We start from the raw sequence: 18,848 nt of genomic DNA on the forward strand, positions 1-18,848 counted from the left end.
ACGTAGAAACCAAGCAAAGATTAAATTCACTATTAAATTGCAGCTATTTCTATGAAAGCATTTTTTTTTTCATTGTGGTGGGTTCTATGGAGGGATTATGCTTTTTAGGAACTTAGCTTCTGTTGAGAAGATGACTAACACAGACATTTCCTGATACAAAACTGAGAAAACCTCTTGCAAAGCTAAGCAAACATAGCTAGTAAGTTCCTTTTGTAAAAAAACTATTCCTCTGAGGGGTACCTGGGTGGCTCAGTCGTTAAGCGTCTGCCTTGGGCTCAGGTCATGATCCCAGGGTCCTGGGGTCAAGCCCTGCATGGGGCTCCCTACTCCACGGGAAGCCTACTTCTCCCTCTCCCCCACCCCCTGCTTGTGTTCCCTCTCTCGCTGTGTCTCTGTCAAATAAATAAAATCTTTAAAATAAATTAAAAAAATAAAAAACTATTCCTCTGAGATGTCCCCCCATTGTTCCTGTGTTCCATTCATAGCATCTATTAAGGTATTGTAGTCCTCAACTTTTTGGTAGTACAGGATATTTTTTGGTAGTATAGGAAGGGCATCCCTTCATCTTTACTTGCAAGTGATTATTTCTCCTAACTTAACTGGACCCATAAAATGTACGCAGCAGGGACGCCTGGGTGGCTCAGTCAGTTAAGCGTCCAACCCTTGATTTTGGCTCAGGTCATGACATCAGGGTCGTGGGATCGAGCCCCGCATCAGACCTCCATGCTGGGCATGTAGCCTGTTTAAGATTCTCTCTCTCCCTCTCCCTCTGCCCCTCTTTCTCTCTCTCCCTAAGAAACAAAACAAAACAAAAAAAAACACGTAAGCAGGCAACTGGAGAAGCTCAGACATGATGAAACTGAACTTAGAATATAGACTTAAGGGATGCCAAATGTAAAGCAGAAGAGTGCATCCCTGGTGTAGGTAAAATCTACTGAAAGCTTGTTTTATTTTTTAAATTCCTAAGCTTTCTAAAAACCACCACAGTAATACACATTTAGTTTTAAGATAGTATTTTAAAGTACTTTGCCGGGATCTTATTAAACTGTCGTTTTATAGATAGGGAAAGTAAGATCCAGAGTTTAAAGGGATGTACTTGAAGTCATGTAAGATAAGAATGACCATTCCACCACTCCTGAGAGTTCTTGGCCCAAATGGGATTTAGTTTGAATTAGAAATTCTTATACTGATGGTTGGTTAAGCATTTGCATTCAGCTCCGGTTGGGGTCCCAGGGTCCTGAGATCAAGCCCCATCTCAGGCTCCCTGCTCAGTGGGGAGTCTTCTCCCTCACCCTGTGCGCCCCATCACCCCTGCCCCCCACCCCGCTAGTACTCTATCGCTCCTGCTCTCTTTCAGATAAAATCTTTAAAAAAATTCTATACTAGGGCACCTGGGTGGCTCAGTTGTTAAGCGTCTGCCTTCGGCTCAGGTCATAATCCCAGGGTCCTGGGATCGAGTCCCACATCGGGCTCCCTCCTTGGCGGGAAGCCTGCTCTCCCTCTCCCACTCCCGCTGCTTGTGTTCCTGCTCTCGCTATCTCTGTCTCTGTCAAATAAATAAAAAAATAAAATCTTAAAAAAAAAAATTCTATAGTAATAAAATTTGTGCATCAAATTAAGATGAGAAACCATTAAAACAATAAGGGCTGAAGCATTTTTTCAAGATTTTTATTTACTATTTACTACATTCAACTTTTTGTATAAAAATTGGAGGGAAACCCATAAACTATTTTATTCTCCATTTTGCATGATCATACTATAATGGTACTCGCCTGCCTTCTCTACCACACTCCTTAAGATTAATCCTTGTAGACTCTTTTCTCTGTAACAGCTTGTCTCTTTTTTGCTTTAAATTGCAATCAAGGCAAAATAACAGGTGAGTTGAGAAGCTAATTTACATCTCTGAGGTTTTCTGTATAAACCTTAATAGTCCTCTCATCAAGTTTGCTTTCCTTTGGGAATTTTGTCAGAACCACAAGTTTATCCCCCAGATTTGCAATTTGGGAAAATTAACCTGGCGCAGAGGTAAACAGACTAGATTAGGAAAAGTGGTGATCATAATAATCATAATGAGGATATTGCAGTTAATCAGGCAAGCTACAGTAGGATCTTGGGTTAGGATAGTGGCAGTGACAATACAAAGAATAGAAAAGAGACAGGTACAAGAGACTGAGGAAAGAAGGGATACAATGTGGTAGCAGACTGGCTGTGGGTGAGAAGAGGAAGGAATCAAAGATCCCTGAAGTTCTAAGCTTCAGATAGTCCTGGGTTCTAATCCCAAGTTTGACTCTTACTAGCTACGGCCACATCTGCTTACTACTTATACACATATTTGTAAAGGTGTCTACCTCTCCCTTACCAAGAAGAGGGCAACACTTAGACTCTCAATCACCCACAAACCTTACTAAAGGACTCCTTATCTTCCATTAGTTTCCCCCATATGTTTACTTTACCACAAGTTAGCCATCCCTGAAAGCCTAAACCCCTTTTTCTTTTGTCACTTCTCTACAAAATTATTTTTTTGTTGTTTTTGTTTGTTTTTTGCTTTACTTTACTAACCCAGCCTTCTTAAGGGAGATAAAACAGGAAGAAAAGAACCTGACTCATCTGGGCTCCTAGCCCAAACTGCTCTGCTATCCATTCGTATCAGGGATCTACATGGGTGATTATCCTCTATTAAAACTATTAGTTAAAAGCTAATTTCCATTTTACAAATGGAAATTTATGCCCTGCTTTTTAGACAAATGGTGGCAGCGAGGAGGGCAGGCAGGGATCTTAAATCTTTTTTTAAGCTTCTGCTGCTGTTTCTCAACTACCTTCCGCTCAAAATAATCCTTATGTCAAAGTGGCATATTTTGGGGTGGCATATTCTGATCCCCTACAAAAACTTAATTATGGCTTCTTCCCGGAGGAGGGAAGAAGGGATTTCCTGGATGCGCTTACCTCAAAGACTAGAAACAAAGAGGCCTGGGTTCTTGCCCTTAAATCACAGTGGCCCTTAACATTAGCAAAATGCGGCCGATGAGCGTCCTCAGTTCTGTCCGATCGGGTAGAAAGTAGGAAAGGTGATGTGCAAAGAGATGAGAGCGATGCTTTTCTTGGCAGCGACTACCACACCTAGCCCAGTGCCACGTAGTGCGGCCGCTGCAGAAAGCGCGCTTAGCGACGCTCCAGCAGGACCCCAGGCGGCCTCGCAGATATTTTCCCTGGAATGTTTGCCCTCTCCCAGATCCTGCCTCCGCGTGGAGTGGGGGTAGGTCTGGCGGGCGGCGTCCTTTGCTTTCTTCCTCCCAAGCAGCTCTGAACCACGTTTATGGGATGTTTAATGGACTATAATAAAACAGCTAATAATTCCCGCCCACGGAAGCAGGGAGTCCCTAGCCCAACCGACGCTGACATCGCCTCCTGTGAAGAAGCCACTCAGTCAGTCAAGAGGGCGCGGCTTCCGGAAAGCGCCTGCGCCATGGGGTCTGGCCAAAGCCGCGAAGGTGGGCGGAAACCATAGCAACACTGCGAGACGATTGCTACGCCGTGCGCGATGACGTTTGGGGAGCGCCCCCAGCGCCCGATTATGATGCAATCAGCGGCGCGGGCTCTGCGGTGTCGCGTGAACGCGGGCGCAGGCGCCTGGCCTCCAAACAGCAGCAACGGCGGAGGCAGGCGGGCGAGGTCAAGATGGTGGCTCCGCGGGCGGGGGAGGTGTTGGAGGGAGGAGGAGCCAGACCTTAGCCGACCGGAAACACCGACACCCAAAGGCCTGCCGGGAGCCGCCGCCGCTGCCTCCGCCGCCTGCTCCAGCTCGAGAGAGGCGAGCGGGCGGCGGGGCGGGCTGTAAGAGAGCAGAGGAGGGAGGGCGGGGGCGGAGTCGCCCGCCTTAGCCCCCGCCCCTGGCCGCGGTCCCGGGCCCTGCCCCGCGCGGCCCTGCCCGGCTCGCCCAGCCCCGGTGTGGCAGCGGCTCATGGCGGCGGTGGGGCCCCCGCAGCAGCAGGTGCGGATGGCCCATCAGCAGGTCTGGGCGGCGCTCGAGGTGGCGCTCCGGGTGCCCTGCCTCTACATCATCGACGCCATCTTCAACTCCTACTACGATTCCAGCCAAAGTCGGTTCTGCATCGGGCTCCAGATCTTCCTCCGGCTCCTTGGTAAGGGGAACGGGGTAGCTTGCGTCCCGGGATGGCTTTGAGGGCCGAAACGTGCTTTAGGGAGCGGGCACGGTGCGCAAGCTGTGGATAGTGTGTGTATGTGTGTTTGAGAACCAGTTTCTTCGCCAATAGGGGCGTCTTTGCAGGTTGGGAAGGGGGGAAGAGATGACACTTACCTCAGAGTTGACAGCGGAGCGGTCCTCCTAAAGAGTCAGCCCTCTCTTTCATTTTTGCACCGGAGGGTGGGGAGAAAGCATGGATGTGTGAGCATGCGGCTCTTTGCCTGCTGTTTCCCTTGGGGAATGAGTGCTGGCTTGCCGCGTCTTATGCGACAGCCTTAGAAAAATAGCAACTGTTTGCCCCGGTCTCGCCGTGTGACCTTGGACTTGTAGTGCCAAAGCCTGGGCCTCAGTTTCCCCCTTTCCAAAATGCAGAGTACTCGTATGTTGTCACTTCTGTATCCACGGAGTCCACATGATCGTGAAGTGTCTGCGGTAAATGACATCCAAAAGAAAGAGGGTTTTGAATGTCAGACCTTGAGAGAGACCATTACTAAAAATGCTCATGAAGACGGCGATGCTTGTAACGAGTCCTAAAATTTTCCATGAATAGAGAGGTATTGAAAATGGCTATAAAAACGTGGCTAGAAAGTCATGGGACTTTTCCAAAAGAGACTTCTGAAAATCAGTGTCTTTGTTGTATATGAATGGAGTGTTAAAAATATCTTATGTTTCACTCCCCATCTTCACTTGCATTACCAGAGTGAGAAGCATTTATGCATAAAAGAATTTTTTAAAGTAATTGAAACTTGGCAAATTTTGTTGATGAGGTAATTCTTGTGATCAGTTTTTAGTAGGCTTGTGATTTTTGAAGTTTGCTGAGGAAGGGTTGATGATGAGATCCTTAACCAAGCCTTTCTGAATTAGGAGCCATCTGTTGCTTCTTTATCTCCCGCCCGCCCCACCCCCACCCCCCCGCCAAAATGTTGAGTTTTGTTATTAGCAATAAATAATATTTTGTTTGGTACTTTACTTTTGTAAAGCATAAACGTCCCTCAGAGGTGGATTGTGTCATTCTCATTTTTTTAAATGAGGAAACTGAGGGGCATAGAGGTTTAGTGTGTTTTGCTTTTGATATACAGCAATTAAGTGGTTGTCAGAGCCTAGGCTTAAAAATCTTCTGACATCAAGTGTGGTTCACTTTCAGCTGCTATCCAGATACAGAATGATATAGTAATGATCATATGCTAGATCTTTAACAGATGTGAAAGTGATGTTCTTTAGCACAAGATTTCTCAGTAACGCACAAGCTATTTAATTCCAGTCATTCCTACTTATCCCTGCAAAAGTGTAATGCCCTCATTATTTGCGGCAAAAGCGGAGCTGTATGATTTCACAGCCTATACAAATATGGAATCATTATGTTCTACATAATGTTATGTGTCAGTTATACCTCAGCTTAAAAAGAAACCATTCACTAGTTTTAATCTTTCATACTTAACGTATTTTGCTTAATTCTGGTAGTCATGGGTAAAAGTGATTTCAGTTAAATAACGTTAAAGTAAAATTAATAAGGGGGACCTGTTGAGAAGGCATTTTATTTCTGCCAGTTAGAAACCACTCATCATGATCATAAATTAACAGGCAGTTCCTTATCTCAATATAGTTGCTTAGGGGTTCCAGCTGAGCCTGATGAACTGCCAACCCTCTTTCCCCGCCATACCTACCCACATTTGTTCATGATATATGCATGCAGGCAAGATCTATGCCAATTCTTGGTATGGAGAGAAATGGAGAAAAATTATCATTTCTATTCCTTAACTCCAGAGGATGGGAGAGAGCTTGCTAGAGAGAGAACAGAAGCTAACAGACTTGTAGGGAACTTTATCAATTTTGGGATAACCCAAGTGCTGCTTTGGAAACTAACCGAATATAATATAGACAAAGGGGATGGGGGGATGACTTTCCTTGCTTCTGTTTTGAGAGGAAGTCATGATGGAGCAAAAAAAAAAAAAGGTAAAAAAAAAACCCAAAAAACAAAACAGCTGTGTTTGAGAGGATTCATGTATTCATTGGCAAATAGTGTAGCCACTGCCTTGAATGTTCTTTTGGCCTGTGACTACATATCCTCTGACAATCCCTTTGTGACCAGGTGCTTTAATGCAGTACTCTCAGAGTTGAGCGCTAGGCTCAGGAGCTTTAAGGAAAAGGGAGTATGTTCCTTAATTAAATCACTTGTAGTTTAAGAACACTTAAGGATTTTGGTATTTTCCTTGTAATTCATGCTGATTTTTGTAGTAAATCATGGAAGTTTGTATTCGACAAGTTAAAGTAGAATGTGACCTCAGGCAAGTTACTTAACTGCTCTGTACCTCTCTTTGCTTACCTTTACATTTTTAAAGTTGGGCAATAATGGTCTGTCATAAGGTGTTAAGGATAATAAATGAGTTAGGATGTTCTCAGAATAGTACCTGGTCCTAGTATAGGCTACTAAGTGTTAGCTCTTAATAAGCTTGATAACTAAAAAAATAGTTCTATACTTCAATTAAAACAGTACAGATATTTTGGTCTTTAGAAGGCATCAGCATAATTTTGGTGCTTTGTTCCCAGAATTTTTGTTCACACTTTGTGAGAAATACAAAATATTTTCCAGATCTCTTACCTGGACTGCTCCTTACATTATGCCAGTGTAGTTTGCCAAATTTTCACATTTGTGAGAATGATAAAATTCTTTTTTTTTCTTAAGATTGATTCATTTATTTTAGAGAGGGAGCACAAGTGGGAGAGGGAGAGAATCCCAAGTAGACTCCCCACTGAGTGCGGAGCCTGACAATGGGGCTCGATCTCACGACCCTGAGATCTTGACCTGAGCTGAAACCAAGAATCAGACGCTTAACAGACTACACCACCCAGGTGCCCCGAGAATGATAAAATTATTAAAAACTGGTTTTGTTGCTAAAAATTCACCCTGAATAAAAACAAATGTCTTCGGGGCTCCTGCGTGGCTCAGTCTTTAAGCGTCTGCCTTCGGCTCAGGTCATGATCCCAGGGTTCTGGGATCGAGCCCCGCATCGGGCTCCCTGCTCGGCGGGAAGCCTGCTTCTCCCTCTCCCACTCCCCTTGCTTGTGTTCCCTCTCTCGCTGTGTTTCTCTCTGTCAAATAAATAAATAAAATTAAAAAAACAAACAAACAAAAAAAACACAAATGTCTTCAATATTTGAGGCCCATTCAATGAGGCAGCTCTTGTTGTTATTGAAAGTGACAGGTTTGTGTGTAAAAGATACCAAAGGATAGTTGAAATTAATTGTTCTACACCTGGTTATTTTTTTTAAAAAATAATTGTAGACCTCTCAGTATTATTATATCTAAATCTCAAAACTTGTCGGTCTCCCCTTTTTCTTTAAAATGAAATTGTAAAAATGGAAATCTATTCTCTAAAAAGCATTACCAATTTTATATCTCATCTCTAAAGAATTAACTCCCCTCCCCCTACAGAAAAGTACTATCACTGCACTTTTGGTATCAAACTCATATGAGAATTTCAGCAGATCAGAATATAAAGCATCTCATTTTAGAGATCCAAATAAAATCAAATCACAATATATAGAGTATTTAAGAATATTAAGCTATTCTTAGGAGGTGTTAAATGCTAAATGAAACGCAACCCAGTGCAGCATAATGCTGAATTAACAAATCTAAATCCAAGGCAGAAAATACAAGCATAGGAGTTTGTTTTAATAGTATTACTCATGTAATGATAATTCATTGAAGTGGAAAGGCGTTTCTAAACACACAAAACCCCAAAATTACAAGGGAAAATTCGATAAATCTGAATATATAAAAATGAAAAACTTTCTTACGACAAAACTTTTTTTTTTTAGCTCTTAAAAATGACAAACTGAGGATACTATTCGCATTGTATGAAATTGAATAAAAGTTTTACTCTCATTAAGAAAAATTTACACTCCCAGAGAAAAATGGGTCCAGGATAAGCAGTTCCCAATAAATGAAATGCAGATGGTCAGTATGCAAAAGAAAAATAACTCAGCCTCATTTATAATGAAAGAAATGCCGTCAGAACAAAATTTCAGTTATCAGATTGGTGAAGAGTTCAACATTCAAATAAAAACTAGTTTGTCAAAGGTGTGGGGAAATGAGTAAAGTTACACAATTTTGGTGTGCTGTCACTTCTGTGTAAAGGCTTTTGACACTAGCTACTGAAATTCATCATACACCTTTTGACTCACAATTCTAAGAATTTGACCTAGAGACATAGTTGTACTTGTTCAAAGACTATGGGAAAGGATTTTCATTGCAGCATTGTTGGTAATAACAAAATAGTTAATCTAAATATCTATTAAAAGGGAATCTGTTCTTTATTAGGTTTAGACATACAATAATTTTTTTTAAAAGAATGAGAGTTATTTTTGGTGCTGTAGAAAGAACTCAGAAAACCTTTGAAGTGAGAAAACATTGAAGCAGTAGTAATTTTGAAACGATAGGGACAGGTTAGGAATTCTCAACACTATTGACATTTTGGACTGGGTAATTCTTGGGGAGGTGGAGGGTGCTGTTCTGTGAATTGCAGGATTTTTAGCAGTGTCCTTGCCTTCTACCCATTGCATATCCATTAGCACCCTTCTTCCCCCTTTTGTGATTGCTAAAAATGTCTCTAGATATTTAGAAATTACCAAATGCTTGGTGTGGGGGTAGGGAGGTGGGGTTGGTGCAAAATCTGATCCTTGTTAAGAATCACTGAGATCGACAATAGACCAATAGCACAGAATAGAAAGCCCAGAAACAGTGCACCCATGTATATAGAGAAACTTGATGTGTTTCAGAATTAGAATTGAAGTATATACATGGAGGTAAATATAGACTATTCAGGTAATGGTCATTTAGTTGTATGGAAAATATACTGGATCCCTAACTACCAATATATAAACAGTTCTAAGTGGCTTAATACATAAATGTGAAAAGCAGAACTTTAAAATTTTTAGAAGAAAATATAGGAGAATATAGAGGTTTTTGTTTTTTAGAGTAAGGGAGAAATTCTTTAAAAATATATGAAAGTCGGGATGCCTGGGTAGCTCATTCAGTTAAGCATCTTCTTCAGCTCAGGTCATGATCCCTGGGTCCTGGGATGGAGTCCTGCATCAGGCTCCTTGCTCAGCAGGGAGCCTGCTTCTCCCTCTGCCTGCCCCTCCCCCTGCTTGTGCGATCTCCTGCTCTCTCTCTGACAAATACATTTTAAAAATATATGAAAGTCAGGGCGCCTGGGTAGCTCAGTCTGTTAAGCCTCTGACTCTTGATTTTGGTTCAGGTCATGATCTCCGGGTTCTGAGATTGAGCCCTGCATCAGGCTCAGTGCTGGGTGTGGAGCCTCCTTAAGAGTCTCTCTCTCCCTTTCCCACTGCCCCTCTACCCCTCAAAAAAGAGCACATACACACACATATACATATATTTGAAAGTAAATTTATAAATAAAGATTGATAAATCCAACAACATTAAAATTAAAAACCTAAAAAATCAAAAACGTGAAAAGACCAGCCACATACCTGGAGAAGATACTTGCCGTCCAGGTAACTGACAAAGAATTTGTAGTCAGATTATTTTTAAGTGTCTGCAACTCAAGAAGGAAAAACAACTCCATAGATGAATGGACAAAAGATAAATTGGGAATTCAGAGGAAGAAACATGAATGGTCAATAAAATGGAAGATGCCTTCTTTGATAAGTAATCAGAAATGCATTTTTTTTTTAAAAGGTAAAAAAATCTCCACGTTTACAATGAGATCCCCTTTGGGTAAAAAGCAAAAAAGAATGTGTTTATGAATATATTTATGAAAAACTTTATTCTTCCTCTAATACCTATAAGGTTTGTTTTAAAAAATTATATTCAGATTTCTTTTTAATAAAAACATGTTAAAAATCTTAGAAGCAAAAACTTAGTGTTCTGATTAATAAAAGAGTTAGAATACCCTTTTTAACCCAAAATGAGAGTTTGATAGCAAAATTTTCTTTATGTTCTGGTTTATCAAGTATACCTATAGATTAACATTTCAAGATATTTTATTTACTTTGTCTACATTTCATTGCTGAGGGCTCCCTTTGGATTAAGGTAATCATAACATTTCTGTGCTGTTCCATCTTTACTCTGTTAGGCATTTAAATGTTTTTCCACAGTTTTCTTTAGATCATGTTTAAAAGGTACTTAAAGATACCTGGAGAGTTATAAATGTAATGTCTTATTTCCTTCTAATTTTTAGTCCTAAGTTTCCAGACAAGGTTAAAGAAGGTATGAATGTGTTTTACACATAAAGGGGTTAAATGCTTTGTTGTACACTGTGCCTGGGTAGTGTTTGTTTTGTTTGCTTGTTTCTGATAGTCAGATTGCAAAGGTCCTTCCTGAACTCTCTCCTGAATTGAGTTCTGTATATCTTCAAAGTTCCTGAATTGATTTTGCTCCTTGCCTGTTTTCCTACCCTGAAGACTTCAGTAAAACTCTAATCACTGGAGAACTGGATCCCTGAGATGTGCTTTCAGTTACTTCTATTCTCCAGTGCCCCACGGTGATTTTTCTTCATAAAGTAGCATTTATATATAGTCTGGATTGCTTCTTCGGATCACTCTTAAATCCTAGTGAGAAACTCTACCTCTGGGCTTAATTCTCTTAGGCCTCTAGGATAAATACCAAGAGTTTTATATCTGAAGTTGTGAAAAGGCAACAAACTTTGATGCTATTGGCAATACTCCCTAAAGTATTGGAGGAGTGTTACTGGAGAGACTTGTTACTTGGCAAGTTGGCTTTTTCTGTGAAATGAGAGCTGATTTTTCCTACATTCCATTAATAGGAACATGATATAAAAGAAAAATGTAAGCACCTTACATACATGCAACTTTTGGGTAGGAATTAAAATAACTTTATACTATTCTTGAAATGTTTCATCATTATGTCTTGGGGTATAATTTTAATCAAGAGTGGTACTTTTTATTTATTTTTTTTAATTGAGACAGAGAGGGCATGAGCAGGGGGAGAGGCAGAAGCAAACTCCCTGCTGAGCAGGGAACCCTATGTGGGGCTCAATCCCAGGACCTGGAGATCATGACCTGAGCTGAAGGCAGAAGCTTAACCATGTGAGCCACCCAGTGCCCCAAGAAGAGTGGTATCTTATTGTTACTTGCTAGGATACATCCAGACTTTGAGTATAGTCTCACTACATTGTCTATCATCTCTTCCCCTTTTTTCCCTTTGATACATTTGCATGAAGCAAAATACACTTTTTCTACAGAAATATTTCTAAAAATCAAATCATTCCTTCATTTGTGTGTAAAAATAAGCTTCAAGGAAAACTATTAGAATAAAAAGGACTGGTTTATAAATTACAGCAGAGTTCATGAATATTCACAGGTAAAGATTAATTTACCCCTTTGTGAATAGCAAGTTGACAAAAATACTTTACAGTCCCTGTTTGGCTTTCCCCTTATACGTGGCATAAAATAGAACTGAAGTTATTTGGGTGTTGTTTTGACTTGTTTTAGGAGATTAAGTTTTGTCTCAGGAAAAATACTGACTTTTGTTTTTCTATGTAGAGAAAGCAAGATTACATATAGTGGCTTCCATTTCCTGTTACCTTATGTGAAAATGTTTCTAAACCTCCAAAAAAAGTTATTTTCTATTGAAAGGGCCTATTCACAGCTGTCAACTCTTTGGGAGATTATTAGTGGCCCATTTGTTCCAGGAATCAGGTGGTTCTTATGCAGAGACTCGTGTGTCTTTCAGGTGATTGTGTCCTTTTGTTCTCCTTTTCACAAATGACGTGACAGGTTGGCACAGGATGAATTTTAAGTTCATGGGGAAAGTCATCATTTAGAAGAACTAGCCCTTGCTTTTATATGCAATAGATTGTAAAATGCCTCCATTGTAATATGCGGTGTCTTTTCTTGATTACGTGCTGAAATAAGGTGGACAGATGATGTTTAATTTGGGGTTTGCCATTTTTGCTGTACTCCCAAGCTCTGGTTTCTCAGCTTTGTCTTAGCTTTTCATAGGTTTCAGTTTCCATGTGGGAATTCTGGGAATCCAGAATTCTACATTAACATTTCCCCAGTTATTTCAATAAACAATGAAATAATTTATTTTCTGCAGAATATTTTGGGATTCATAATGTGCAAGGTAGAATCCTTGCTTGCTATCACAAGGATACATTATATAACAGGGTAGATGACCTCCTCAGATAACTACAAACCTACAATATCAGGTAGTGTATGAGTATTGGGCATTTCACTGAGTTCTGTTGGTAATTTCAAAGATCAGTAACTATCAGAGAAAATTGGTCTATTGGATGGGTAGGATTTGAACAGTCAGGGATTTGGGAAGCTCACCGTACCAGGCAAAGAGAAGAATGTAAACACAGCTGCGGTTATGGCAGAGAAAGGGGTGTGTTGGAGAAAGTCTGGAGTGGTGGGGTGTGTGTTGGAAGGAATACCACATTGAATCCTTGAGTGAGTGGACAAGGAATGTAGATTTTTGTTGATAGTAATTTCAAGGGCTGCTGCTTTTGAGCAAAGAAATGCAGAAAGGCACTTTGTGGCTAGATGGGATTGTAGATAGATTTGGACAAGAGTTTTTAGAGACCGGCTAACAGGTTGGTGTCACTGAGAAAAGGGGGGAAGTAATAGGTGTTAGTAGAATTGGCAAATAACTGTCAAAGTTTTAGGGTTCGGGGCTGGAGGTGCCATTAAGAGAATAATGTTACCTTTAACTGAAACTGGAAATCTCAAGAGTTATTTGAAGTCAGTTAGGTTTTAGAAATCTTGAGTATTGCACTTGTAACGTAGAAGTGGAATCAGGTGTATATTTGGATATCCTTTCCATATTGAAACCTTGGGCAATAATGTTTATTGTGATCTCACAAAATTTGTCAGAGCACAAAGAAAGATGATGCTGGATGCACATCACACACATCACACTGTACTTTGTTACATATGGAGTGTGGGGGGGTACTTATTCCATTTTTTTAAAACATGCTTTGGTTTTCTGAATGTTTTTGTAATTTGAAGAATAAAAAGGGTTGACTGTAGTAAGAGAGAGAGTAATGTACAGGAAAAAGAACTTGGATGATGTTTCTGAAATCTGCAGGAAAGTATGTAGAGAGGGGAAAACAAACAAACAAAAAACCCTGTATTTGGACCCAAGGGGGAATGCACACATTTAAGGAGCAGGAAAAATAAAAGCCAGCAGGAGTTCACTGAGAAGAAGGCGGCATTAGGTACAAGTATAAAAGTTAAACTTGATTTCCTAAAGAACACTTTTAAGAAAAAGAAATCTAAGATTTAACAGGAACAAATATTTGCATTTTGGTTATTTTTAGTGGTTATGAAATTATAAAGGACATGTTCTTTCAAGATTTAAAAACTTGTTAAAATGTAGGTATCACTAATAACTAATCTTGAAGATCATTTAGTAATTTGGTGTCTGGATATATAGTACTACTTGAATTTGGAACTTAAAAGATAAGGAATAATATTTTAAAAAATAGTATGATTGATCTGTTGAACTCTGACTTTACAAAACTTTTCATGGCCCTTAAGCCTAAACTGTCTTGAGACTTAATGTTCATAACTTTGAAAATACTGTATTTCCTAATTAAGGGAAGAGGGGCATAACTGTTAGTACAAAAACATTCTTAAAAATGTTGGTTAAGTGTCTGCCTTCCGCTCAGGTCATGATCTCGGGGTCCTGGGATTGCGCCCCGCATGAGGCTCCCTGCTTAGCTGGGGTCTGCTTCTCCCTCTCCCCCTTTCCCCGCTTGTGCTCGCACGGGCATTCTCGGGCATTCTCTCTCTCTCAAATAAATAAAATCTTTTAAAAAATGTTGCACTCAAATGACCTTTCTTTCCTTCTTCTTCTTTTTTTTTTTTTTAGGTATATTTGTATCCAGTATTGTTCTGATCTTGTCACAACGATCACTTTTCAAGTTTTACATGTACAGTTCAGCCTTTCTGTTAGCTGCAACTTCAGTGTTGGTAAATTATTATGCTTCTTTGCACATTGACTTCTATGGTGCCTACAACACATCAGCTTTCGGAATTGAGCTGCTTCCTCGAAAAGGGCCCTCGCTGTGGATGGCACTCATCGTTCTACAGCTAACCTTAGGAATTGGATACATTACACTATTACAAATTCATTCCATCTATTCACAATTAATTATTTTGGATCTCTTGGTTCCTGTAATAGGCTTAATCACAGAGCTCCCATTGCACATCCGAGAGACTTTAGTTTTTACTTCTTCCTTGATTCTCACATTAAACACAGTGCTTGTCTTGGCAGTGAAGCTTAAGTGGTTTTATTATTCTACACGGTATGTTTATCTTTTAGTGAGGCACATGTATAGAATTTATGGATTACAGTTATTAATGGAGGACACATGGAAGAGGATTCGTTTCCCAGATATACTGAGAGTCTTTTGGCTAACAAGAATTACAGCTCAGGCTACAGTGTTGATGTACATTTTAAGGATGGCAAATGAAACGGATTCCTTCTTTATTTCTTGGGATGACTTCTGGGACCTCATTTGCAATCTTATAATTAGTGGATGTGATTCTACACTAACTGTACTGGGCATGAGTGCTGTAATTTCCTCAATAGCCCATTATTTGGGCCTTGGAATATTGGCCTTTATTGGATCAACCGAAGAAGATGACAGGCGGCTTGGCTTCGTAGCACCTGTTTTATTTTTTATTTTGGCTCTTCAGACTGGTTTAAGTGGGCTAAGACCAGAAGAGAGACTTATTCGCTTAAGTAGAAACATGTGCCTTTTATTAACTGCAGTCCTGCATTTCATCCACGGAATGACAGACCCTGTATTAATGTCTCTCAGTGCCTCTCATGTGTCATCTTTCCGTAGACATTTTCCTGTGCTCTTTGTCTCTGCTTGCCTGTTTATTCTTCCTGTTTTACTCAGTTACGTTCTTTGGCATCACTATGCACTAAATACATGGTTGTTCGCAGTTACAGCCTTTTGTGTGGAACTCTGCTTAAAAGTAATTGTTTCTCTCACTGTGTATACGTTATTCATGATTGATGGCTACTATAATGTCCTTTGGGAAAAGCTTGATGATTATGTCTACTATGTTCGTTCAACAGGCAATATTATTGAATTTATATTTGGAGTAGTAATGTTTGGAAATGGGGCTTACACTATGATGTTTGAGTCAGGAAGTAAAATTCGGGCTTGTATGATGTGTCTACATGCATATTTTAACATCTACTTACAAGCAAAAAATGGCTGGAAGACATTCATGAACCGTAGGACTGCTGTTAAGAAAATTAATTCACTTCCTGAAATAAAAGGGAGCCGCTTACAAGAAATAGATGATGTATGTGCAATCTGCTATCATGAGTTTACAACATCTGCTCGCATCACACCATGTAATCATTACTTCCATGCACTTTGCCTTCGGAAATGGCTGTACATCCAAGATACTTGTCCAATGTGCCATCAGAAAGTGTACATCGAAGATGATATTAAGGATAATGCAAATATATCTAACAACAATGGATTTATTGCACCCAATGAAAATCCAGAGGAAGCTGCAAGAGAAGCTGCTGCTGAATCTGACAGGGAATTGAACGAAGATGACAGTACAGATTGTGATGATGATGTTCAAAGAGAAAGAAATGGAGTGATTCAGCACACAGGCCCAGCAGCTGAAGAACTTAATGATGATACTGATTAAAATAGCATTTACTAATCATTGAGGTTATTTGTTTAAAATTCAGTTCATCCAAAATGGAGTAATAGGCTTCACTTCAGTGTGTAACCAAGCACAAAAACAGTATCCATGTTGAATCTGTGAATGGTTTTCCGTTTACTGTGATGTGCTACTGTAAATATACCTCTTTAATTACTTCTGGTCTCTTTGGTGACCTATTTAAATTTGTGTACATTATTGTACATAGAATAAAATGTTTTCACGTTTTTATGACAAAATTTGAACAAACAGCTTTTTAATAGATGTAATGATATAATACAGTGCGTCAACTGTGCCAAAGATTCCTCAATGAAAGCATATAAAAGTATCTAACTCTGGACCCTAGTTTTTCTTTAAAATGGGTGGGAAAATGCAAATGCAAATCAGAGGAAACCACATTAAGTCAAGGAAATAATTTGGACCAGAGGATAAAAGCTACATGTAGAGTATTTTAAAATGAAGGAGAAAATAGGCTGCCAGAAGAGACTTTTTTGAAATCTGAGTGTAGCACGTGGCTGAGCTGGGTTCAAAAGTCATGATTCAGAGACTGTGTAAAAGTTGAGAAACAGGCTTTTATCAACTAAACTTTGGTATAAAAACCAGAATGTGCTAATTGTTTAATTTTGATGTAAATAAAACCAGTATATTTGTTGGCCATTCTGTTTGCAGCGTTAACATGCAATTGTCCTTTTCAGACTTTTGAAGCAATTACAAAATATTTGGGAGTTTTCATTGTTGTAAACTAAGACCTTAATTGATACTAAAATTCTAATCTGACTTGATGGATAAAAATGAGGGGGGTATGGTATGTAGTAATAGGAATAACTCTTTAGACAACTTCCAGAGAATTCCTTTATTCAATCTTTCAGTAAGTTTTACCATGAAATTTTACATAAATGATGGGAAATGGAAAGAACATACCATCAGGAAAAAAATATTTTAATGGTGTTGTTATATAGTGTATTGGCTAATTCCAATGGATCCTGCTCTCTCACTGCTGACATTATCTCCAGTATTTGACTAAAAGAAAACAAAACAAAATGGTTAAATTTCCAGGTATATGCTCAGTTTTAAAGATATTAGTTTCCACATAAAGGAAACTACTGTACTAGCACTCTTAACATAATAAGCTTAACAGGTATAAGGTTTTCAGCACCATCAACAGAAAAGTTTAACTGTTATGCTATTTAAAAGAGAGTAATTTGAGACAAATTTCTGGGGCAGTCTCGCATATAACTAGAGCCAAGGTCCAGGTTCAAATAAATTCAAAAACCAGCCCATATTATGTCAACCACAACTAATGGAACTGACCCAGTGAAAATGAAGAGTTCCTTTAAACTGTGGTCATTATGCATTCATTAGTGGGTCATGATGACCTTTCAAAAAATAGTAAGAAAAGGAAAAGTACATCACACTTAGGGAAGTACTGTTTCATTTCTGTTTGGGTTTTATATATGTACATATGTGCTGAGTCACAAGTTATTGTGGCATTGTGGGTATAGCAAAGTTTGAAAGCCACTGCTAAGAGAATTAGTCCCAGAAGCAGCAAGAATTTGGTGCATCACGACCAGCACAATGTCAGCAAAGGAAGTTAGAAGTTATTTACTTGGAACAATGTATGGTTATTGGGGTGAGGGGAGGAGAGATGCCTTCTCTTCCTGTACTTAACTCCCTGCAAGAGCGAGACTAGCCCAGGTGTCCTTTCAGTTTCTGTGCCTAGAATAATAATCAGTAGTACTGTTCTCTAGCAGTACTATATATAGATGTTTTTATACATGAATTAGAAAGTTCTCAAGTCCAAATTAAACATTTAAATATTCGTTAAGATTTTTGTCCCTGGTATGGGTTTCTTAAATATGAACACCTAAAGGAATTAGAGATTAACTGGGAATTTTTTAATTATATAATTGTAACGCAACAGCCACACTTAATATAGACTAAATTTTTATCTGAATAAGTCAAAATGTGCTAAAAGCAAATATATTAGCATTTAAATTGACAGTAAAGACCCAGTTTTCTTAGTAAACTACAGAATTTTCCTCTTACCTACTCAGTTGGAACTTACCTGCATAATACTGTGTGAAATCAGTATGACTCCTGCCACCCATCTCCCTTTCAGTCCTTTCTCTATGCTGATACGCTACAGCTTTTTTTAAAAAAAAAACCTGCCCCTTTCCTGCTTAAAATCCTTCGGGTCCTGATGAAATCTGAACTGCTAAGGTTGGCATACAAGAGCCCTCACCAGTCTGGTCTCACTGTACCTTCCTAGGCTTATCACTTACCTGTGCATCCTACTTTTTGCCACACTAAACTCACTGTTTTCCCCAGAGCAGCCAACCCGTCTGCAGTCTGCCTTTGCTTGAGGTGTTTGTCTTGGTCTGGCACAACACCCAGTTGTACCCCGTGAACAGCTGAAGTGTCACCTTAGTTGAGCTATTTCTCCTCCAGGAAGGTAGTTGCTATGTCCTAGGGTCCTCATCATATATTTTTATACCTCTGTAACAGCACTAACATCTTGGATTATACTTTCTGCTTATTTGCTCCAGGAGGTTAAGGATCCCTGTCTGATTCCTTCAATGTCTATCCAAAGTGCCTGGCAGAATGTACCTAGTCATCTGGTGGATGGATGCAGGGCAGGGATTGTCCTGATTCTTCTAGGTAGCCTCAGTAACCTTGTACCTTTCCTGACATGCAGGAGCTTCAAAATGTGTTTCAAGGAATTTAAAATCTAAAAGGGAGGAAAGATCTCTATAAAAATAATTAAAACATAAAATTGTTAATAGATGGGTTTGATAAAAATGATAAAAATGACTTTGTAAGTAGGAATTAATTAGTAATTAGCATTAGACTAGAGGCATGTGTGTTTTTGAAATGTGGTTTAAAAATTTTCAGTTTGTAAATGCTGGCTTTCCCAAGCTCTGCCTCCTCAACTGGTATTCATGATTGCAGACGA

The 18,848-nt window shown here is 39.5% G+C and overlaps 2 protein-coding genes across 7 annotated transcripts in view; one reads left to right on the plus strand and one right to left on the minus strand.

The window, feature by feature from the left end:
* The first annotated feature begins 3,623 nt into the window (after nt 1–3,623).
* On the plus strand, nt 3,624–16,052 carry RNF139 (ring finger protein 139). The gene is made up of 2 exons (XM_006742255.3): nt 3,624–4,139; nt 14,067–16,052. Exons 1-2 carry the CDS (start codon nt 3,959–3,961, stop codon nt 15,878–15,880), a joined length of 1,995 nt encoding a protein of 664 aa, XP_006742318.1. The 5' UTR covers nt 3,624–3,958; the 3' UTR covers nt 15,881–16,052.
* Nucleotides 16,053–16,733: 681 nt separating this feature from the next.
* Nucleotides 16,734–18,848, minus strand: part of TATDN1 (TatD DNase domain containing 1) — a 43,082-nt gene continuing 40,967 nt past the window's right edge. For 5 of the 6 annotated variants that reach the window (XM_081816523.1, XM_081816524.1, XM_081816527.1 and 2 more), the window contains one exon: nt 16,734–16,915. In XM_081816523.1, the coding sequence (XP_081672649.1) occupies nt 16,819–16,915 (97 nt within the window). In that variant the 3' untranslated portion in view covers nt 16,734–16,818. The remainder of the gene's footprint in view (nt 16,916–18,848) is intronic. The other variant, XR_014144380.1, reaches the window with a different exon arrangement.

The sequence above is a fragment of the Leptonychotes weddellii genome, chromosome 4, assembly GCF_054177405.1.
Source record: "Leptonychotes weddellii isolate Sample4059 chromosome 4, ASM5417740v2, whole genome shotgun sequence".
NCBI lineage: Eukaryota > Metazoa > Chordata > Mammalia > Carnivora > Phocidae > Leptonychotes > Leptonychotes weddellii.

Coding starts and splice junctions, on each gene's coding strand:
- RNF139 (XM_006742255.3), top strand. CDS start 3,959: ATGGCGGCGGTGGGGCCCCCGCAGCAGCAGGTGCGGATGGCCCATCAG. Junction 4,140..14,066: donor GATCTTCCTCCGGCTCCTTG/GTAAGGGGAACG, acceptor TTTTTTTTTTAG/GTATATTTGTATCCAGTATT.